The sequence below is a fragment of the Mesoplodon mirus genome (genome assembly GCF_964341445.2).
Source record: "Mesoplodon mirus genome assembly, chromosome: 6".
NCBI lineage: Eukaryota > Metazoa > Chordata > Mammalia > Artiodactyla > Ziphiidae > Mesoplodon > Mesoplodon mirus.
The window spans coordinates 22,969,610-22,991,640 of NC_138982.1; the positions used below are offsets into that span (position 1 = coordinate 22,969,610).

Here is a 22,031-nt window from a genome sequence, read left to right on the forward strand (position 1 = left end):
TGCTGCAGAAGGGGGGAGCAAGAACAAGTAGTAGTTGCCCTTGCTAGCTCCCTGAGGGGAGTGGGGGGGCGATCTGGTTCCTTATATGGGGTGAGGGGAGGGGCGGGGCCAGAGGGATGTCCTAGGTGGTCTGCCCACCCCTTGGTGGTGCTGAGTGCAGGGAGCATGCCCAGTACTGTGCTTTTGCTCCCGGCTCTTCAGAAGTGGCAGGTGGGGGGGTTTTTTTGGTCTTTTTGGGTCGTCTTGTCCATAATTTGCCCCAACTGCACACGCACGCAGCTATTTTTAGTCCCTTATAGTTTCTTTGTATTTTCTTGCGGGAGGAGACCTTTGTCCCGGTGCAAGCCCTGCAGCAAAGGGTCCCAGGTCCCAGGTCCCAGGTCCCAGGTCCCAGCCTGTCTCATTAGTACTCTGCTCCCTGAATTCACATGCAAAGGTATGGCTTCCGGTGGATTTCCCACCAGGTATAAAATGTGACCATCAGAACCAGGGTGGGCCTGCCCTACTTTTCCCCTGGCAGAGCTACTGTCTGATGACACAAATTCTCAATAATAGCCTCAGAAAAGGGGCATAAGCAGAAGGGTGATGCAGGATGGGTGATTTGACCACGTGTGGTCACAAAACAACTGCAATCAAGCCAAGAAGGCTTCTGCCACCCAAAATGATTATAATTACCTCAGGAGAAGGCAGCGTAGTCTAGTAGTTATGTGCATAGAAATTGGAACCAGACAGCCTGAGTTTGTTGCTTGCCTCTATTGCTTTTTAATTATGTGACTCTGGGTAAGTTACTTCCCATCTCTAAGTCTCGGTTGCCTTTATGCCCTTATCAATGGTGTAAAAGTAATAGATATAAGTGCTTGGCATGTCGTTAACAACCTCCTACAGACTTACAATGTGCATCATCCCTGCACCGCCACCCGTACCATCCTGTCCCTGCTCATCCCAGGAGAAGGCCCAAGGCCCAGGGACCTCTCATTACCATTTGTTCCCCATCACAAAGGTGCGGGGAGACACACTGTGATCACTCAGAGGGAGAGAAGAGTCCCGTCTGGCCCCATCCCCTCTGCATGTGCCAGAGACCCCAGCCAAGAAGCCCTCAGCTCTGAGACAGCCACTTGCAAAGGGGTCAACTGGTAGCAATTCCTACTCACCTTGAACAACTCTGATGCAACAGTCAGAGCACGAAGCCCCAGTTCGTCTCGATTTGTGTCATACCAGCCACCTCTAGTGCTGAGCTAGGGTTGAAGCCCACACCTGCACACACCCCTGAACCTCTCCTTCTGTAGGTCCCCCCTCCACTGCCCCAGAGGATATGTGCTGGATTCCTTATTGACCTTCACCCCATCTCCAGTCCATCAGAAACCCCTGCCCTGGGCTCCCTAGATATGTCTCCAAGTCTCACTTTTCTCCATCTCTCCTGCTGCCCCCGTGGTCCAGCCCACTTCGTCTCCTGCCCAAACCACTGCTGCTGTTCTCCCGCCTCTTCCTTGGCAACCACATCCCTTCTCCACATAAACCCATAAATTTCATCATGCTGCTCCCGTTTAAAGCCCTTCAGCGGTGCCCCATGGCATTTAAAATTTGCCCATCTCCCCTCCATGGCCCTGAAGGCCCATCGTGATGGGACCCTTGCCGGCCTTCCATCCTTTATCTCATGCCACCTCTGGGCCTAACCACACGGGCCTCCTTTCTGACCTTGGGACTTTGCACTGGGTTTGCCCTCTGCCTAAAATGTCCTCTGCATCTGTGGAAGGCTGCCTTCTTGACATTCTGCAAGTTAAAGCTCACACATCACTTCTCAAAGGGGCCTGGCTGACCACCCTACCTCCTGAGCCCCATGTATTATTAGGTCATCTCCAGTCTTATCACAAACTAAAATTCTTCCATGAGAGTATCCTTTTCATTTATTGTCTGTCTTCCTTCACTGTATGAAGGTTCCTTGAGGATACATTGTTCATTGCTGTCACCTCAGCATCTCGAACAAGGCCTGACCCCATAGTAGTTGCTCAACAAACATTGGTTGAGTGCATGTATAAACACAGGTTTGTTCACTCCCTCAATCCTCCACCATTTGGCCCAGTGCCGTCTACACAGTAGACAAAGATACTCAAGGCATATCCCCCCACCTTCAGAAGTTCATATCTTAGATGTGTACCCGCATAACTACAATAAAAGTAATAGTAATAAGTGCCTAGATGCCTGATGAGTGGTTACATGGGCCACCAGGTGTATTCAAATGAGGTAGAATCATTTCCCACTGAGGCCATCTGAGAGGGCTTCGAGGAGAAGATAGAATTGGAAGTGGGTGGGATTTGGAATTGGCAGAGATGAGACAGAAGTGAGGATTTTGAAGGAAGCACAAGTGCAGAAGGAAGGCCGCCCCGAGATGGAAAAGCAGGAAGCAAGTTGTGGCAGAGACGGGAAGAGGTAGGCAGGGCAGGCTCCGGAGGTCCATTAGGGCCCCCTGCCGACCCCTTTGAGCAGCTCAAGCACTTTGATCCACAGAGGCAAAAAGCAGGCTTCCCCACAGTCCCCAGTGGTGAGCCTGCAAGCCTCACCTATCCTCAGTCTCCGAGTTTGATCTCATTTGCATAAACACACGTGTGTGTGAGCACACGTGTTCAGGGAGTGAACTATAGGCTACTAGCTGTAAGAAGCTATCCAGTAGATTCAATTGTGCCAAATATTTGTACTCTATTTTTAACATCTTCCAAATATTTCAGCAAATAATGTGTTGTCCTTATGGGTAAAAAATCTTCAGGGAAGTCACAAACAAGCTCAACTTTAATTGTATTCCTGATGTGTTAACTTGGGTCAATTCATATATATGGGTTTTTTTTTCAGCCTCTAAGTTTTTATTAACATGAGTTTTCAAAAACAAGCATCCATATTAGTGTGGGGGGCGAGGGTGGGGGAAGAGGGAAGGACAGGGAGAAGGAATTCTGCTCTATTGGTAATAAAGCTCCACGTTCATCCCATCGTGGATTTCATAGTCCCCCAGAGATACGTGGTCCTTAAAAATCGTGTACCACTTCTTCAATACGATCTTGTTCCAACGGGTGCCAGTTTGGGCTGCAATCAGCTTCTTAAGGTCCCCGATGGTGTCATCAGTATTGCATTTAACGCAGACCTTCTTCCCCAGACGGTCGTTGCAAACAACCTCGATCATCCTGGCTGGAGCTCGAATCTCCTGGAACCAGCAGACGCCACACCAAGCTCCTATATGTTTTTTTCTAGTATCCAAGACCTATTACGGATATAAAGCTTAATAATGTAATAGAAGGCTTTTACTTTGTATGTGGTTTTACTTCTAGCAATTGTATTTTCCCTTAAATACCCAAAGGCTTAAAAGTAAATTTTTTTCCTACTCTGATATTTATCAACAGGAAAGCTTGTAAGGTTGTTACATTTGGGCATTTAATTTTAGTTAAAATTGTCATATTTCCTTGTATAATTTCCCTCCTATTTTTCAAACCTTTAGAGGTATCACAGATGGTGATTCAAATGCCCCACAGACTCACAGATTAAATGGAAATTATTAACATCCATAGTAAGCCACTGAAGACCATTCCAGGCCAAAATTATGTTATTAAAATATTTTTATTTCTTTTCTTTTTTAAAAATATTTTTATTTCTTAAAAAGTTCACCCTATGTGTGTGTGTGTGTACACCTCCCTACCTTTTTAATGTGACCATGTTCCTTTTATCAGTTGATTTTCATAAGAGAGCTGTAAAGTAGACACACAGGTGAGACAGGCTGCATTTCGGGGTGGCGGGGATTAGAAAGACCAGCAAGGAGGTCTGAAGGATGCCGGAAGTAGCAGTGATCAAACTTCACTGTGTATCAGAATCACGTCCAGACTTTCTGTGTACCTTTTCCCTTAGCTCAGTCTATGTGAGAAAGACAGAGAGACAGAGAGAGAGAGAGAGAGAGAGAGAGAGAGAGAGAGAGAAGCTGTACATGTGATTATTCCATCAATTCCGTCTGCAAGCGGAGAACCAGTAGCCTTCCTAGGCTTTGCCATGCCAGCAGTTGCCCCAAAATATCGTCATTGATTCTGAAACAAGACAGAAACCAGCTTTCTTTCCCATCCAATCACTGCCCCCAAAACAAACAATAAAAAAAAAGTAAAATAGGGCCTCCCTGGTGGCGCAGTGGTTGAGAGTCCGCCTGCCGATGCAGGGGATGCGGGTTCGTGCCCCGGTCTGGGAGGATCCCATGTGCCGCGGAGCGGCTGGGCCCGTGAGCCATGGCCGCTGGGCCTGCGCGTCCGGAGCCTGTGCTCCGCAACAGGAGAGGCCACAACGGTGAGAGGCCCGCATACCGCAAAAAGAAAAAAAAAAAAAAAGTAAAATAAAATAAACAGAAGAACCTCCTGGATAATTCCAAAAAGGTCAATGCTGCCAGCGTTTGTTATGTAATAGATTTAAAAATCCTTCCCCAGGCTGTACCCACAACTTTGACCACACTTTGGAGGGCCTGGGCTGTTCCTATTGACCCTGGTGCCCTGGCAACAAGTGAAAGAATCATCCTTGCTTTTCTTCCTGCTAAAACTTAGACGTGAGCAGTAACAGGGGAGATTGGGGAAGAAAAATGGGAAGTGGATTTCTCAGTGCTAGCCCAGTGGTTCTCAAAGTGTGGGCTCAGACCAGAAGCATCGGTGCCCTGGGAAGTTGTTAGGAACCCAGATTCTCTAACAGAGACCTACTAAATTGGAAAGTCTGGGGGTCATTCTGATGCACAGGAAAGTCTGGGGACCTTGGAGGCAGACCACGGTCTTGTCACCAGCAGTGCGCTCACCAGCCATTCAGCGGTGACAGCTCAGCAGGCTCACAGAGCCAGTACCCGCTGCCCTCTCTGCCCCGCTTCCCGCGCCTCCCACCCTGCTGCCTGGTTCCTGCATGTGCACCGTGACTCTAGGCAAAAGAGGGTCACCGTCGGGCAGGGTAGGATCCTCTGATCCCATCACAACTTCCTGGGAGACCAGCAATCAGTCCTGGCCTCAGGGGACCATCTTTAACCTCCCTGGGTGCTCCTTTGCCCACCTGCCTGTCGGGAATTGGGTGAGAACCCCTGAGGTGGTCATTGTCATCACAAGGACCAGTAAGGGTGACCAGGAGGACTGTCCCTGGCAGGGAGCACTACTGACAACAGCAGATAGTGGAGAGGCCACAGCATGGCGGTCACTGGACAGTAGGCCAAGGAGCTAGAAGGCCCCAGTGGACATGGGGGCCTGGCGTGTGCACAGAGCCTAAGGGCTTGCGCGCGTGATGCTTCTGCACCAGTAGGTCTGGGGAGGGGGCTGGGATTCTGCATTTCCAACAAGTCTCCAGATGACACCCAAGCTGCTGACACCCACCCTGTGAGCAGCGAGGTGGTGGATGGTTGCGAACAAGGGCAAAGAAGTCGTACTAGTAAATTCGCCACTCTGCCCTCCAGTTTGCCCAGCGTACACAGCCCAGTCCCTGAAGGCGACCCAAAGCAGAGGGCTTCCCCCAGCCTGCGGAGGCCTCCTCCAGCTGGCGTGTGGAGGGCTCGAGCCAGGCAAAAGGCATCAGAAGCAAGAACGAAGCCCCCGGGTGCTGTTGGCCAGGGCTCCCCATCCTTGCCCATGCCGTGCCCACCTCCCACAGAAAGGCACCCTCCAGAGTGTGCCGTGCTCTGAAAACGGAACCCAGAGCCCCCAGAACATAGGTCACCTCTGTGCACTCAGAAGCAGAACCCAAATTCCTGCTGCTCCTCCCTCTCTCCCTCTTTCTCTCTCTCTCACTTTCTCTCTCTCTGCAGCAACAATCCTGTGACCGTGCTCACTGGGGGCCTTTGAAAGCAATGGCCAAGATAGGCATCTTTGCTCAGAGAACTAAAGGACGTGAAAACTGCAGGGTCTGTTAATAAAAGATGTGGAAACTGTACAGCATGTCAGTTCAGAAGAGATTTTCTGCCACGTGAGAACCGTGATCCGTGATCCCTTCAATGTCTTCATTTAAATTTTCCTTGTCTCATCTCCTCAGCCAGAAGACATTGGACAAGCACCAATAGTAAACGCCCCAGAAGGTGGAAAGGTCGACTTGGAAGCCTTCAGCCATTTTACAAAAATCATCACACCAGCAATTACCAGAGTGGTGGATTTTGCCAAAAAGTTGCCTATGTTTTGTGAGGTGAGCAGATTGCTTTTCCTTCTTCATTCTTTTTCATTATAGTTTCCTCGATCTCCAGGAATACTGACTACGATGTGTAATTTAATACTAATTAGTAGGGGCTTAGTCATCTGAAAGCCACGGCAGTACAGAATGGCAATGCACTGTTTCGTGCGCCTCCCCACCTTCTCTGTTGGGTCGTCATCCATTAGCTTGTCCACATGAGGTCGACAAAGAGCCTCTCGACCCGCCTGGCTCCAGGCGCAGGAAAACATGACAGCCATCACTCCATCAGTCAGCACCTGTGATGTCCTGGTTGCCACGCCCAGGTTTGCCACGTTAAATCCAGTCCTGCTAACAGATCAGCAGGATAGCTCTAATTAACCCCATTTCACAGATGGGGAAAATTAAGATCAAAGAGATGAATTTCACCCACTCAAAGTGAGGCCCTGGTTCTTTTGAGTCTCCATCTGTATTATTTCCACTACGTATCCAGCAAGATGGCTGTGTGGTGGTTTCTTCATCCTCAAGGACAGGTGAAATGACCCTTACAGAGCAAGGATCTTAAAATCTCCTTAAGTCTTCCCTCTTAGAAGCTCACCCTTTCTTGCCCCACCTTCAGGGCACACTGAAGAGCTCACCCACCAGAGCTCATAGACTTTCCTCGGGACACTTCATCCCAACTGTAGCCGTCCTACCATGTGGGAGCTGAGGACACGGGCTCTGCAGGGGCAAGCGTCCTGGATTAGTTATCAGATGTCTTCAAACCTTGGTTATCTCATCTTTAAAATAGGAGTCATAGTAAGATCTACCTCTTAGAACTATTAGGAGGCTTCAATGGGGTAATTTATGGGTAGTGCCTGGGTCATAAATGTTCCATAAATTTCAGCTGTTAATTCTGCTGTTCTTTCATCTATTATATTATCATTCTGTCTCTAACCTTCTTTTTTTTTTAATCAAATGGGGTTGATTATGTTTTCCGGAGAATCTTTCCCTTCGAAAAGCCCCACCGAGGGCCAATCTGTTGCTCTTCAGACCACCAAGAGGTCCCAGAAAGATATCAGAGAGGGCCACGTCCTGCCCCGGGCCCCTTTTGGAAGCTACCTGAGTGCCAGGGAACCTAGTCTCCCCCAGAAGGAGGCTTAGTGTCCTCACCTGGAATGATCCCATCCCACCGTGGCCTCCAGTTCACGTGCGTCTGAGTTTGCAGTCATGGGAGCCCGCTAGGATCCTGAGAGACCTCAGACCCTAATAGGGACCCTTCTCGTGGCCATTTCTGAGCCTCTACAGAAGCCATACCCGGAAGGACAGAGCAGTGGGCTTCGGGACGCAGGGATCTATCTGGTCGTAGGCCTCGCTGAGACAGAGTATATGCCTCCTGCTCACCCCCGGCTGCAGGGTGCTGGGGGCCAGGTGCCACGCGGGCCGGCCAGCAGCCCCATGGTGGGGACCACTCGTACCCACCCCAGAGGAGTCGGTGAACCCTGGACGAGGAACTGCGACTTGTATCTGTATTTGGTGTGCTTTTCCATGCCTCTGACCATTTTTTTAAATTAACATCTATTAAAGTTTTGGAGGCTGTTACAGAAATCATACGTATTCATTGGAGACCGACACAGCACAATAAAGGCAACAATTCATGGTAACACCACCAGGAGATAAACTGCTGACATTTTGGAGCGTAGTTCCTTTTCTCAAATCTGTGTGTGTATACACACGTACATATATACACACACATACATATATGGAATATATTAATATAGTTTGTACCATAATGAACGTTCTACTTAGGGAACTACCTTTTCAAACTTTTTACTAAAGAGTAAGGGGCACATATCATAAGGGTGCGGGTCAATGAATTGTCACAGACCTAACACACCCGCGTAACCAGCACCAAGATAAAGAAACAGATCACTGCCAGTACCCTGGTGTCTAATGCCTTAACTTTCTACCCTCAGCTGTAGAACATAACATTTAAGTGTTCTTTCATGAAATAATATTGCTTAACTCTACAGTTAATTACTTAATTTGTATACAATTTTTAAAGGCTACTTTCCATTTACAGTTATTACAAGATATGGCTCTATTCCCCGTGTTGTACAATACACCCTTGAGCCATCTTATACTCAATAGGTTGTATCTCCCCCTCCCCTCCCCCCCGACTGGTAACCACTAGACAAAATAATATTTAATGACCACATAGTATGCTAAGGAATAGCTCTCCCATAATTTAGGTTATCTGCTATTACAGGATCTTTAGCTCACATCCAGTTTTTCACTAATGTAAATATTCTGCAGTGAGCATCCTGGTACCTATGCCCAGTTCACAAAGCTGCCTATTTCCTAAGGGCAAATCCTAGAAGTGGAATTTAAGGACCTTGGCTACACCTTTTAGGGCTCTCGATATGTGTTGCCAAGTTGCCCTCTAGAAAGTGTGTACCCTCTCGCGGCTGTGCTGAGGACACCGGCTTCCTCTGACTCCAGGTACCATCTTCCGTTTCTGTGCACTGGGTTGAGTTTGTTTCCCTGGACCTCTCTTGGTCCTCTCTCTCCAGGCTGTGCCCTCTTTTCTCAGTCCCTGGTGTCTGGAAAAAACTCCGTTGAGTTTGCTAGCTCAACTTGAGCTAGCCTATCAGTCCTGTGTTCCCCTTTGAATACCCACCAGAAAATGTTTTTCAGAAAATATAAAGCTCATGGAAACCAGCCTCTGAGAGATATGTCAGTTAAAGAAAGAAAAGAAGCCTTCGCCACCACCAGCCACAAACACACCGTGCACTTATGTCCTTGGCAAGGCTGAGGGCTCAGCATGCAACTTTTCAAGCATGAGTTGTGGCGAGCTTCTCCCTTCAAGTTTCCCTTAGGAATTTACGTCTGCTTCAAAGTCATGATTTCATCTCTATCAACCCTGATATTTTGTAGTCTCCAAACTGAAAAAAAATGTGGGCGGGTGGCTACTTTGACAGCAGAGATGTGTACGTTTCTGGTGTTTGTGGCCTCCTGAGGGCCTTTACCCTTTGACACCCTCTTTGGCGTTCCAAAGAACATTCCAAAGAAATGAACTGTGGAGGCCCTGAGCTACCTGTGGAGTGGGCTGGAGACCCCAGGTGGCCTTGGGGACCAGGAGTTTCATGCCAGAGGCAATCTGACGCATCTGCTGTTCAAATCGCACTCGCAATAGTTTTCTGCTAAGATCCATGCCAGCCTGCCAACCGAGGGCTTCGAAAGATCTGACGTCACTGCGGGCAGAGCTGCCAAAAGCGCACATAAGAATCACTTGTTAGAGTGCAGGGCACTGGCATCCCTGCCAATCAACCCGAGTGACACTCTCCCAGGAGCCAGGCAGAGTCTATGGGAGGCCCCTGCCTCTCTGCCTGGCAGGCCCTTTCTGGAGCGTTCTCACAATGGAAGTATTTTGGCAGGTGACTAAGAGATTGTTTGCCCACATGTGGAAACAGGCCTCAGCAGGATCCTGCAAACCCCTCTTAAAGGAAAAGGCATCTGGCCTAGTTTTTAAACCGTTGGTGATCCTTGACAAATCCTTATTCTGCTTTTATTGAAATTTTAACTCTTAGACGTAAGTTTTCAAATGAAAACTTCTACTTCATCTATAATCAGACTTGGCTATGATGATGGGGCCTGCCCAAGTCTGCATACTTTGTGACAGCTTAAAAAAAAGAAAACAATGGTTTTATCTAATGAGTCATTTCTCTTTGCTACTCTGTGTCCTGTGGTTCTCAAGAGTCGGGTCCCTGAACCAGGTGCGTGGGCGTCACCTAGGAACTGGAGAATGCAGACACCGAGATGGCAGGGCCAGCAGTGTGTGTTTAACAAGGCCTTGGTGACAGTGATGGGGCTGCAGACAGGACCGCTGCCCTCGGCAGTAAAGCCAGTGTCCACCCACTTCAGCCAACTTTCCACTTGCCTGTGGAGGATCTAGCTAAGCTCCGGTCTCCTGTTTCCTACCAGGCCCCAGGGCCAAGAATCCAAGGATGTAACTGAGGAGTACAAATTAGAGCCTAATTAAAAGCAAATCACAGTCATTTGTTTTTTAATGAGTAGAAGGAGAGAATTCACATGAATGGATTCCAGAACCAAATACAAAATGCCTTTTATTCTGTAGAGAAAGCAAAGCAATTAGAAATTAAACAGTAAGGTGGGTAGGTTGAGTTAGTAAAAAATATGAAATATCACGTACTTTAGAGGTAATTCAATAGTATTACTTTCAGTCTGACATAACATCTTAAATTGAACTAGTTAAGTGTTGCCAAGTGTATTTCCCAAAAGAGAACTGGTACCTGCTCTAATGAAGAGATAGAAATTACGTGTCATTACATGTTCGTTGTTTACGGAAACGCACACCCAAAGCCCTTCAGAGAGCGAGCTCTCCTCCTCTCTTGGCCTTGGATTCTAGCAGAGCTGGCTTCCAGCCCTCGCCTCACCCACAAACACTCATGGGACTCCCTAGCATGTCGCTCGATCTCTCAGCGCCTGAATTTCCACGCCTTTCAGTAAAATTGGAATTAGAATATTTACCTCACTGCATTGCTGCGAACATTAAACAAGGTGATGCATGTAAATCTTAGCACGATGCCCAATTCATCAAAAACACCCATTAACTAATAGTCTTTCAAACTACTTTGATAATGGCACTTAAACATTCTCCCTCTCCAGAAAATCAAACTCTCATTTTTTATTATTTCTCTTCACAAAGTTTTTTTTTAAGTTTATTATTGATGTTGTTATCACGTTATCACAAATCCTAATTACCAGGGCAACCAAATGAGCTTAAAATGAAATTACCACCCTGGCAGAAAGATCCATGTGGAGTGATTCTGGTGCCCGAGGTGCTGAGGAGAAAGTAACAACCTAGGAGCCAGGAGGTCTGGATTCTGGTCTCACCTCTGGCTCACTAGGTGACTGAGCAAAGCTGGGACATCTCTTGGCCTTTTAAGAGATTCAGGGAGCAAACTTGCTTCAAAAAACAGAGCAGGGCAGTTGCCAGCTAAACGGTGGAGTCAGCTGTTGACTGTTAGAGTTACCAGACCAAAATGGGGGTGCATTCAGGCAGGTCTCAGTTGGTGGTGTAATAGACACCCCCGTGACCAGCACAGTTTCACATGTGACTGGAATATAATGCAAACGACCAAGATTAAAGTTGGTGAAGATTACGAGCAGTCTGGAGTATGAAAAATGGTTGTGGATGTCTGCAGCCGAGCAGGAAGGGAAGGCTACGGGCTCACAGAGGGCAGGACGGGTGCTGCTTGCGGGGGGGACTGTCCCCGTGGCCCTGAGGGTCCCACGCACGCTTCCTAACTGGCAACTGTTCCTTGCTGACGTGCCCTGGTTCTTTTCAGCTGCCATGCGAAGACCAGATAATCCTCCTCAAAGGCTGCTGCATGGAGATCATGTCCCTTCGCGCTGCTGTGCGCTACGATCCAGAAAGTGAGACTTTAACCTTGAACGGGGAGATGGCGGTGACTCGGGGCCAGCTGAAAAACGGGGGTCTCGGGGTGGTGTCAGACGCCATCTTCGACCTGGGCATGTCGCTGTCTTCTTTCAACCTGGATGACACTGAAGTCGCGCTCCTTCAGGCCGTCCTGCTGATGTCTTCAGGTGAGTGTGCCCAGACTGGGCATCCAGAGAGCTCGCGCTTGTCTGGTGTGCATTCAGATCACTTGATGAGTTTCCGGTCCCCCGGTAGCTTCAGAATCACGTCTCGCTCCCCTCCAGCGAGCGAGCGAGCAGGGGTTGGCTGACGGCCTGGGACCTGAAGGGGGGTGTGGGGCTCCTGATGCTTTCTGCAGTCTCCCCATGTAGTGGGGAGGGAAAAGAGGAGCCATGCTAAAGGCTCGATGAAATGGTCCACCTTCAATAGACACTGCCCGGCCTGCCTGGGGCAGTTGGCCAACCCTGCCCCCTTCTGGTTTTGTGTGTACTGGACTTCGCACAGGGTGCTGGTGTCACTCGTACCCTTATCCCGTGTGGTGGGCAGGCTCTAGCACGGCCTTCCCTTTTCCTCCTCTTCTGTTGTTCACCCCCTCCTGTTGAGTGTGTGAGAACTCATGACTTGCTCCACTTAGAATCTGGGGAATTCAGTGTCACCCATGTGACTGCGTTACATTATATTATACGCGAGTCCCTCTTGGGAGCAGATGTGCTCTGACAACTCTCCTTGCTCAGGTGACAGGGAGCTGCTTGTGGCCCCTGGAAGCCGAGGGCAGTCTCCAGTCGACAGCCAGTGAGAAGCCAGGGCCCTCGGCCCATCAGCAGAATTATCCTTAAAGAAATAAAATGTGTAACTCATGTAAGGCCTCCCTGTGACCTCGAGTGAGCTGCTAGGGTCTCTGGCCTTCAGTGTCCTTTAAAATAAAGAAATTGAACAAAGTAAGTGCAGAGCAACATCATGTCGATTTTCTGTTTGGATCAAAAGTTACAGGATCGTGTGGAGAATTTATCTGGCACATGCAAAGAGAGAGAGGAGAGGGGGAACAGAAGGGAGATTCAGCAGAGCCTCAGAGCAGCAGCATTAAATATGAAGGAAAACACGAAATTAAAATGCACAAATTGCAATTTGAGCTGGATAGCAGATTCCAAAAGCCAGCATATTTTGTTTAAACTCAGAAGGGTGCATTGAGACAATAGCCCTGATTCTTCCTTTCAGATTAAGCAGAACCCTACTTAGAGCTGTACTAATACAGCTATTTCAATAACTAGACACGTGAAGCATGAATGTATTTGATCAGAGCCACAACCTGAGGAGAACTGGGCAGGGGGATGGTAAGGCTCCCTGGAGCTGTATGAGGAATTCATTCAGGTTTATACATTTCTTTTTTTTTTTTATTTTTCTTGAGGTATAATTGACATAAAACATTGCCTTAGTTTCAGGTGTACAAGATAATGATTGGATATTTGTATATATTTCAAAAAGATCGCCACAATAAGTCTAGCTAACATCCATCCCCATATATAGTTGCACATTTTTTTCTTGTGATGAGGACTTTTACACTCTTAGCAACTTTCAAATATGCAATTACAGTATTATTAGCTATGGTCACCTGTACATTACATCCCTATGACTTACTATTTTATAACTGGAAGTTTGTACCTTTTAACCCCCTTCACCCATCTCACCCACCCACCCCCATCCTCTGGCAACCACCAATCTGCTGTGTCTATGAGCTTGCTGGGGTTTTGTTTGTTTTTTAGATTCCACAAATAACTGTGACCATATGGTATTTGTCTTTCTCTGACTTATTTCACTTAGCATATTACCCTTAAGATCCATCCATATTGTTGCAAATAGCAAGATTCCATTCTTTATGACTAAATAGTATTCCAGGGTGGGGTGTGTGTGTGTGTGTGTAAATCACGTCTTCTTTATCCATTCATCCATCAATGGACACTTAGGTTGTTTCCACACTTTAGCTATTGTAATAATGCTTCAGAGAACATGGGGGGTGCAGATATGTCTTTGACTTAGTGATTTTGTTTTCTTCAGATAAATACCCAGAAGTGGGATTGTTGGGTCATATGGTAGCTCTATTTTAATTTTTTGAGGAACCTCCATACTGTTTTCCACAGTGGTTGTACCAACTTACATTCCCCAAAATAGTGCATAAGCGTTCCCTTGTTATTTCTTTTCTTTTTGATAATAGCCATTCTGACAGGTATGAGGTAATATCTAATTGTGGTTTTGATTTGCATTTCCTTGATGATTTGTGATGCTGGGCATCTTTTCATGTCCCTGTAGGCCATTGGTATGTCTTCTTTGGAAAAATGTCTATTCAGATCCTCTGCCCATGTTTCAAGTGGATTGGTTGGCTTTTTGCTATTGAGTTGTATGAGTTCTTTATATATTTTGGATATTAACCCCTTATCAGATATATGATTTGCAAATATCTTCTCCCATTCAGTAAGTTGCCTTTTCATTTTGTTGATGGTTTCCTCTGCTGTGCAGAAGATTTTTAGTTTTACATAGTTCCCTTTGCTTATTTTTGCTTTTGGAGTCAAATCCAAAAAATCGTTACCAAGACCTAGGCCAGGTAGCTTACCACCTATGTTTTTCTAGGAGTTTTATGGTTTCAGGTCTTATATTCAAGTCTTTAATCCATTTTGAGCTAATTTTTGTATATGATATGAGACAGGGGTCCAGTCTCATACTTTTGCATGTGGCTATCCAGTTTTCCCAACACCATTTATTGAAGAGACTGTCCTTTCCCTGTTGTATATTCTTGGCTCCTCTGTTGTGAACTAATTGACCACATATGCATGGGTTTACTTCTAGGCCTTCTATTCTGTTCCTTTGATCTATGTGTCTGTTTTTATGCTAGTACCATACTGTTTTAATTACTATAACTTTGTAATATTATTGTAAATCAGAGAGTGTGACGCCTCCAGCTCCATTTTCCTTTCTCAAGATTGCTTTGGCTATTCGGGGTCTTTTATGGCTCCGTACAAATTTTAGCATTGTTTAATCTATTTCTGTGAAAAATGCCATTGAATTTTGATAGGGATTGCATTGAATCTGCAGATTGCTTTGAGTAGCATAGACATTTCCAATCCATGAGCATGGGATAATATTCCACTTTTTGTGTCTTCTTCAATTTCCTTCATCAGTGTCTTATAGTTTTCAGTGTATAGGCCTTTCACCTCCTTGGTTGAATTTATTCCTAGGTATTTTATTCTTTTTGATGCAGCTGGGAATGTTATCTGCAAATAGTGACAATTTTACTTTTTTCTTTCCAATTTGGTTGCCTTTTATTTCTTTTTCTTGCCTAATTGCTGTGGATAGGATTTGTAATGCTATGCTGAATAAAAGTGGCAAGAGTGGGCATCCTTGTCTTGTCCTCTATCTTAGAAGAAAAGTTTTCAGCTTTTCATCATTTAGTATGATGTTAGCTGTGGGCTTGTCATATATGGCCTTTATTATGTTGAGGTACAGTCCCTCTGTACCCACTTTTGAAACCCAATTGTTTGCAGCCTAGATATTCCCCTGTCATCCAGCCTTCTTTTTACATGCTTTTATCATTTTTTTGAAACTGCCTTGATTCCTCTCCTACACCAGTGGTCCTCCCAAGACTTAGGAAAGTTTCCTGGGCTGTACATGGTCATGGTCTCCTCTAGCTCCAGCTTCCCACTGTGACTCTTCTCTGCACAGGGTGACCCTAGCGTCGCTCACGTCCCCTTTTCTTTTCATTTTAATTTCCCAAGACACTACCAACCCAGGGCTGCTATGGTAGCAACCAAAGGTATAAGGGACGGGAAGGTAAACAACTAAAATTTGATATTGTGCTGTTTTGTCTTCACCAGCGTTTCTTCCCATTGGACATTCCTCCTCTGGCATCCAGGCCTCCTGAGATCTTCACAATCTCTTTTCACACCTCTCTCTTCTCTGCATGTCCATGCTTGTCAAAACCCTTCCCTCATTATGCAGAGTATTTCAGCTCTCTAGGCAAGGCTTCTCTTTCTGTAGCCTAGGAGGGAGGCATCGCCCTTCACACCCAAGGAGGTGATTTGTCTAAACTAGAGACACTTATCTGAACAAAGCATTGACTCGCTTCATGTAAGTTACGCCACTCCCTGGTATCTTGGTCCCTGATGCCCCACAGTTCCTATAGCCTCCATGCCCATTCCTAGGAGTTGAAAGTCCCTAGATCAGCCCACTTCACACTAAAGGGCTTGAACTGGACCAGGCAAGCCTTCTCATTTCTGCCTCCAAATTAACCTCCATCTTCTTTCTTCCCCTCAGACCGCCCAGGGCTTGCCTGTGTTGAGAGAATAGAAAAATACCAAGATAGTTTCCTGCTGGCCTTTGAACACTATATCAATTACCGAAAACACCACGTGACTCACTTTTGGCCAAAACTCCTGATGAAGGTGACAGATCTGCGGATGATTGGAGCCTGCCATGCCAGCCGCTTCCTGCACATGAAGGTGGAATGCCCCACGGAACTCTTTCCCCCATTGTTCTTGGAAGTGTTTGAGGATTAGACTGACTCATTCTCATAATTCCAACAGCACTGCTGGGTGTCATTTCATTCCATTGCCTAGCTCTTTTTTGTTTGTTCCTTTATTTCCTTGTGTTGGGAGGGATTGTTTGGGGGAAAGGGGAGGTAGTCCTTGGCCTAGACATGGATGAAATTGCCCCTTGAATGCGGGTACTTGTAACTACTGCATTTTGTTCTCCAGTCCTTTGATGTGAATGCTTTGGAGGTTTTACAGTTGTGGAGGTGGCAGGGGACAATCATTAATTCACCAGCACCAAGCCATCACCAGCTCCCATCTGTCCCAGTCAGAGACTGGAGCAAGCAGAATGGTGCGGCAGAAGACTAAAGAAGACTTAAAACCAAGACAATATCGTCATCTTGAACCGATCCTGATTTTTGCAGCACTCAGATTAGCACATTGCAGACCACCTTTGGTTAGATGTGGCTTTCAGCTTACTAGGGAAAGGTCTGAACAAATTTTTATCTATTCAAGAGCATGCTGTTTTCAGCACTCTTTATTCTCTCTTAGCAGCCTAACCTGGAATGTATAGGAATATCTGTTTCCCAACAATTAGCTGTCCTTTCACTACAATTGTTACAATCCTATGATTTAATTCAAGTTATACAAGGGCATGACTCAAAGATGTGCAGGTGTTTGACTGATTGAGGCCAACTAGGAAAATAATTTCTTTCAGTAAGCCCAAAGAAATTCGAAGTCTTCACGAATGTCAGTGACTCAACAGTTTCCAAAAATTCACCTAGTGTTACCTCATAGTAAGAAGGCTTCTTACAGTTTAGGCTCAGAGAAAATTCCCACAAAAATCAAACCTATTTTACAGTGTTGTCGCTGTTCATGGACATCTGACCCCTCACCTCCCAAACTCCTGAAGTTATTCAGCCTGATTGCATCTCTGCTGAGCTGACAACACATCTCCCTATGGATCAACCCTTCTAACCAAGGAGCGATAACAAGCTGATATCTAAGTCTTGTTCTGGAGGGATGCCGGGGAGAGATTAGTGCAGTTACGTTCTAAGTTGGAGGAAATGCAGCGCTCTTAGAGCCTCCTCTCGTCCCGATGCTCTGAGGTTGCTTCCTTCTGGTTTTAGATCCTCAAGCTCTTTGCTTTACTCACAAGTGTGTCCTAGGCCCCTTTTCCCTCTGACTCTGAGGCTTGGCTCTCACCAAACAAAGCCTGGTGCGGCCACTGACCCTCTGTCCCTCTGACAGCCTTGCCCTGAAAGACACTCAGCAGGAAACACCTGTACACCATGCACACGAACCCTCACTCACCCTCCCTGCCCAACCAGCCTCCCCAGTGACAAACGCTGGAGTAGGGTGTGCCCAGATGGCAAATGGTGCCCCTGGTCGCTTCAACGTCAGAAGATGGGCAAAGGATATACCCATGCAATTGAATGTATCTCATTCTTCACTGGCATGGTAGACATAAACTATTCCTCTGCCTGCCTTGTACTGCCTTATCCTGGAAGTATTTGGGAAAATAAGCCATATCAGTGAAACTTGCCTAAAAACCATGTGGATTAATTCTTTTTTAACTGGCCCAGAAGTCAGGGTGCCTGAGTTCTAGTGTGTGCTGTCAAGTGGTAGATTTGTGACCTTGAGTCTTGGTTTTCTCACCTGATGAATAGGTCATGAACTCTAAAATCCTCCCATCCTTAATATTGTACTAGCTTGGGGGACGGGAGAAGAGGGATCAGGTTCTTTTGATGGTTTCTTTCACATTCAAATTTCTAACTTTATTAGACAGAAATTGTGGCCCTCTTAACAGTTAAGGAAAGTATATTTGGTGTTGATTCAAAATAGGAATTTGACATACTTCTCATCAGTTATTTAGAGAAAGGCATGATGGCTTTGGGAAAGGAAGAAGAACAGCATTAAAAATCCCAAGTGTGACCAGAAATAATCTGGGAGGAAAATGATTTGTTTAAAGTGCTAAAGCAATTATACTGGCTTCTGGGGAGGAAGGAAAACAAGAACAGCACTATGGAACTTGCTAACCAGAGAAAGGAAATAGGTGGAGAGGTTGAAATTATGAACGTGAAGCTCACGGGCAGACTACTGGCTTTGACTTATCTACAGTGTTTGGGTTATGTTTTCTTAGGCAGCCTCTAGCCAGTCTCCTCAAGCCCTCATGTTAACATCTCAGCTCCCTCTGTTGACCCTCCTTGGAGAACTACTCTTTGAAACATAAGCGCTTCATCACCTTCTCTGCTCCGGGGCAAGTCTGAGAAGCTTTTTGGGGTGGGGCAAGTTTTCCCTCCGAAGGGAAGGAGAGAAAAGAAAGCAGGGGGATCCTGGAGGTTCTCCTCGGTCAGCAAAGTTCCCCAGGAAAGTCCCCTCAGTTTGTTTGACAGAGATTCCCCAGTGCATCAGACACCCCCAGATTCAGTGTAGCTACAGAGCCTGATCTAATGCTGCACTGGAATACTTTAGGGATTAACATGATTGGCCATTGGCCCAGCAGTTTGGTAGATCGACAGCGACCCAACCAGCCCCAAGTAAGTATGTTTGACCCTTGGCTCCCTACATGACTGCCTTAAACAGGCAAACCCCTGATCTAAAACTCTTGTCGAAGGCTGACTACTTTATGCTGAGTAGGACAAGCCTTCAGGTACTTCAGGTTGAAAGGAAAGGCCATAAGGACTGAAAGCACAACCCCAGTGGTCAAGGTGACTCATTCCTTCTGTAACTGACTGAGGTACTTAGTGCACCTCAAGACTCCATCCTATAAAACTCGATTAGGAGAGATCTGCTCTGGATTATTTAAAACATTTTTTCTTATGTTGTCCAGACTTTCAAATCAAATGTGGACTGACTGAAACCCTTCCCAGTGGGGAGACATCCCAGTAGAGGAGAACACACCGTACAACTGGGATTCCTATTTATAAATCACTTAAATTTGGGGTGTCCGATGTGTGTGTGTGTGTGTGTGTGTGTGTGTGTGTGACCCTCAAGTGTACTTTGCTCTTCAATTAGACGTGAAGCGTTTCTAGAAATAGTGACAGAAGTTAAGATCTTTTCTTCTTTACGATTCTGCTCAACACACCACGTGCCGCCTCCGAGCTTCTTCCAGTCACGTGAGCCTCGGTCCTCAATGGCACCCTTGCCGCGTTGCTGCCTCAGCCCTGTGATGCCTCTCACCTGTGCCCCGAGAGACGCCTCTTCCACCCACAGCGCGGTCATCGGACCGCCCAGCCCGGCTCCACCCCCGCGTCGCCTCTGAGTGAACAGGGGTGCAGGCTTGGTTCCTCCTCAGCCCCAGCCTCCACGAACTGCGGATGCCCTCAAAGCATGTCACTGTCCGTGATACATTTTTATTCTATGGACCTCTAACCCATTCGTGTCATGTTGACCTTTTGCTGCATGAGTCATAAAATATGAAACTGGTCTTATGGTTTTTGAAATGTAGCCATCATTTGTAAGGCTAAACCTTTTTCGTAAACTGAATTGAAGTGAATAACCAGGCCACAGTTCCTCTTCCAAAGGAGAACGCTTACAGACATTTGAATCTCGTTGTCCTTTCCAATGGCTACGGCATCAAGGTTCTAAAATAAGCTCGTAATTTTTCCTGTTATTTTAATAATATGGAAATATTAGCATAGTGTTTCTTTTGATAGGGACAGACTATAATCCATATTTAAATTTTATAGAGAAGAAATTTTATTGTACTGTGATGTAGATATTTATTATCCAGGTAAGGATTTGCCCGGTGTGTATTTTTTACAATTGAAACATTTTACTTTAATCTTTAAAAGAAAAATAAAAACTTTAAACACACACACACACACACACAAACAGACTAAGGTAAAAAAAAAGGTTTGGCCTTATCACAGACGTTTTACTGTGCTGTACAAATGTTTGCAAATGCAAAAAGTGTGCATTTCTAGTGTGTTTCTACATTCATTAATGCCGCCTTCAAGAGCAATATTGTGCAGATAAAATGCTGTTTGTGGCTTTCTGTTGCACAGTTAAAGCTGACCCACCTTATGCACAAGACAATCAGATTTAAGTCTGTCCTCCTCAGGATGCAGATAATACCCATGTACGTTACGGAGCACAATGCAAGACAAAGGAAGACACTTTGATTACATGTGTATTGCTGACAGAGAAGATATCAGGGCATGCATGAGTTGACATTATGCCGCTCCTTTCTTTTGGTTCTTCCTAATTGGCATTTTTCATTTGATTATAGAGCCAAATTAGTTATGAAGCCTTTCTTCAGAGAAAACACCTTTTTTCCCCCATCATGTTTTCATGTCCTGAGAATCAGAAAAATTCAACAGAATAGGAAAAGATTTACAGTCATTGGAAGATTTGTTTTGCAAACGGTGTTAAGTGATATTGCTAGATCGGTAATATTTTTTTCAGCCTAAAAGTCTATTGAAATCTGTGATCAAAATGTTTTAAACTATCCAAAACGAAAATTTGTATATTTGGGAAAAGTGGATTTTTACATAGCTTTTGTATGCAGATATTAAATTGTAATTATGACTATAGCGGGCGTAGATAAACTCATAAGCTACAATTCTAAAAAAGAAAAAAAAAAGAAAAAGCTTATAACGGATATAATTTCCTGTCTCTTTCTTTAAATATTATTATTTTCTACATAAGCATGGGGTTGCCTACTCTTCTCATCTCGCTGCTTCCAAAGGAAGGAAAACAGGGATGTAAGGGCATTTGTTTCATAAACATCCACTAGAATTAGCAAATTTTCTTGGGAGGAGGGCATCGGGGGATGGAGGGAAGTAAAAGGCTAATGGGAGATATCCTCTTTGCAAGGGTCCATAGAAATGGGGTGAGGAGGGAAGAGTGAAGTTTTTGCAGCTAAAGGACTACATTCATCATTTTATCTCAAAATGTTCTAGAATATTATTAATGGAATTACACTACCATCAGCTATCAATATATGTCTCAATCCCCAATTCTCTGAACACATGTGAGTTAGGACTCTTGCTGTGACTGAGTGGCAAAAAAAAAAGTGCCTAATGGGAATATATTGTCCATAATATCTGGAAAGTTCAAGAGTGAGATGGCTTCAGGCGTGGCTGGATCTGGGCACTTAGTACGTCAGGATGTGCCTCTTTCCATCCCTCTGTGCAGATTTCCCTTTGTACAAATTTCCTTCAGGTGGACTTCATGCTCACATAGCCTTTCCTCCTATGGTGGCCCCCGGTAGCTCCAAGATTAGCCTTCTAGCTCCAAACCAGTGGAAAGAGAGTTTCTCTTCCCCAACAGTTACAATGAAAATCCTGAGCCTACTCCTCATTGGCCCAAATTGAGTCATGTGCCCATTCCCGAGCCAGTCACGGTGCCAGGGAGGACAGATATGCTAATTAGCTTAATCCTCTGAAATCCTGGAACTGAGTGGAGGAAAGAGGGATAACGAGCCCCATCTAAACTGGACCAAGGGTTGAGTCAGGAATGGTTCCTCAAAGAATATTCTAAGTCTTACTACTATAAGAAGTGGGAGGAACAGCAAGCAAGCAAAAGAACAAATGCCCACAGCAGTGGTTCAGTCTGAAAGTACATCCATTTTTGATTCAGCAACAAGTCTCCTGAACAGAGAGGAAGCTCAGCACGATTTGGCCAGGTCATGCAAAACCATCTTCTAAGGGGACAGATGAACCACTGCATCTCCGGATGGTTCCCGTGGGACTGGGGAAATAATTCATCTACCAGCTGTCTCCTCCCACTATCAAAATGGGATGGACGCCCCTCTGCCAGGTTGTACACGCCTGGCCACAGAGCAGCTCTGGGGGTGTCTCTTGCTTCGGGAGCAAAAGCAATCCCCCAAGTGGAGAAAGTTCTCTCCACTCCCACAGCTGGGCACAGTCCATCTAGACTGGGTGACAGACCAGGTGGCAAGTGGGGTGAAACAAATGGCCCAG

The 22,031-nt window shown here is 45.9% G+C and overlaps 2 protein-coding genes across 10 annotated transcripts in view; one reads left to right on the forward strand and one right to left on the reverse strand.

Annotated features, from left to right (window-relative positions):
* Window positions 1-20,900, forward strand: part of THRB (thyroid hormone receptor beta) — a 389,856-nt gene extending 368,956 nt beyond the window's left edge. For all 9 annotated transcript variants that reach the window (XM_082626038.1, XM_082626036.1, XM_082626039.1 and 6 more), the window contains 3 exons: window positions 6,013-6,159; window positions 11,493-11,751; window positions 15,887-20,900. In XM_082626038.1, the coding sequence (XP_082482164.1) occupies window positions 6,013-6,159; window positions 11,493-11,751; window positions 15,887-16,128 (648 nt within the window). In that variant the 3' untranslated portion in view covers window positions 16,129-20,900. The remainder of the gene's footprint in view (window positions 1-6,012; window positions 6,160-11,492; window positions 11,752-15,886) is intronic.
* LOC309807035 (ubiquitin-like protein 5) lies at window positions 2,847-3,213 on the reverse strand. Its single transcript, XM_082626223.1, has one exon. The coding sequence runs from the start codon at window positions 3,167-3,169 to the stop codon at window positions 2,948-2,950; it is 222 nt and encodes a 73-aa protein (XP_082482349.1). The 5' UTR covers window positions 3,170-3,213; the 3' UTR covers window positions 2,847-2,947.
* Window positions 20,901-22,031: the final 1,131 nt, after the last annotated feature.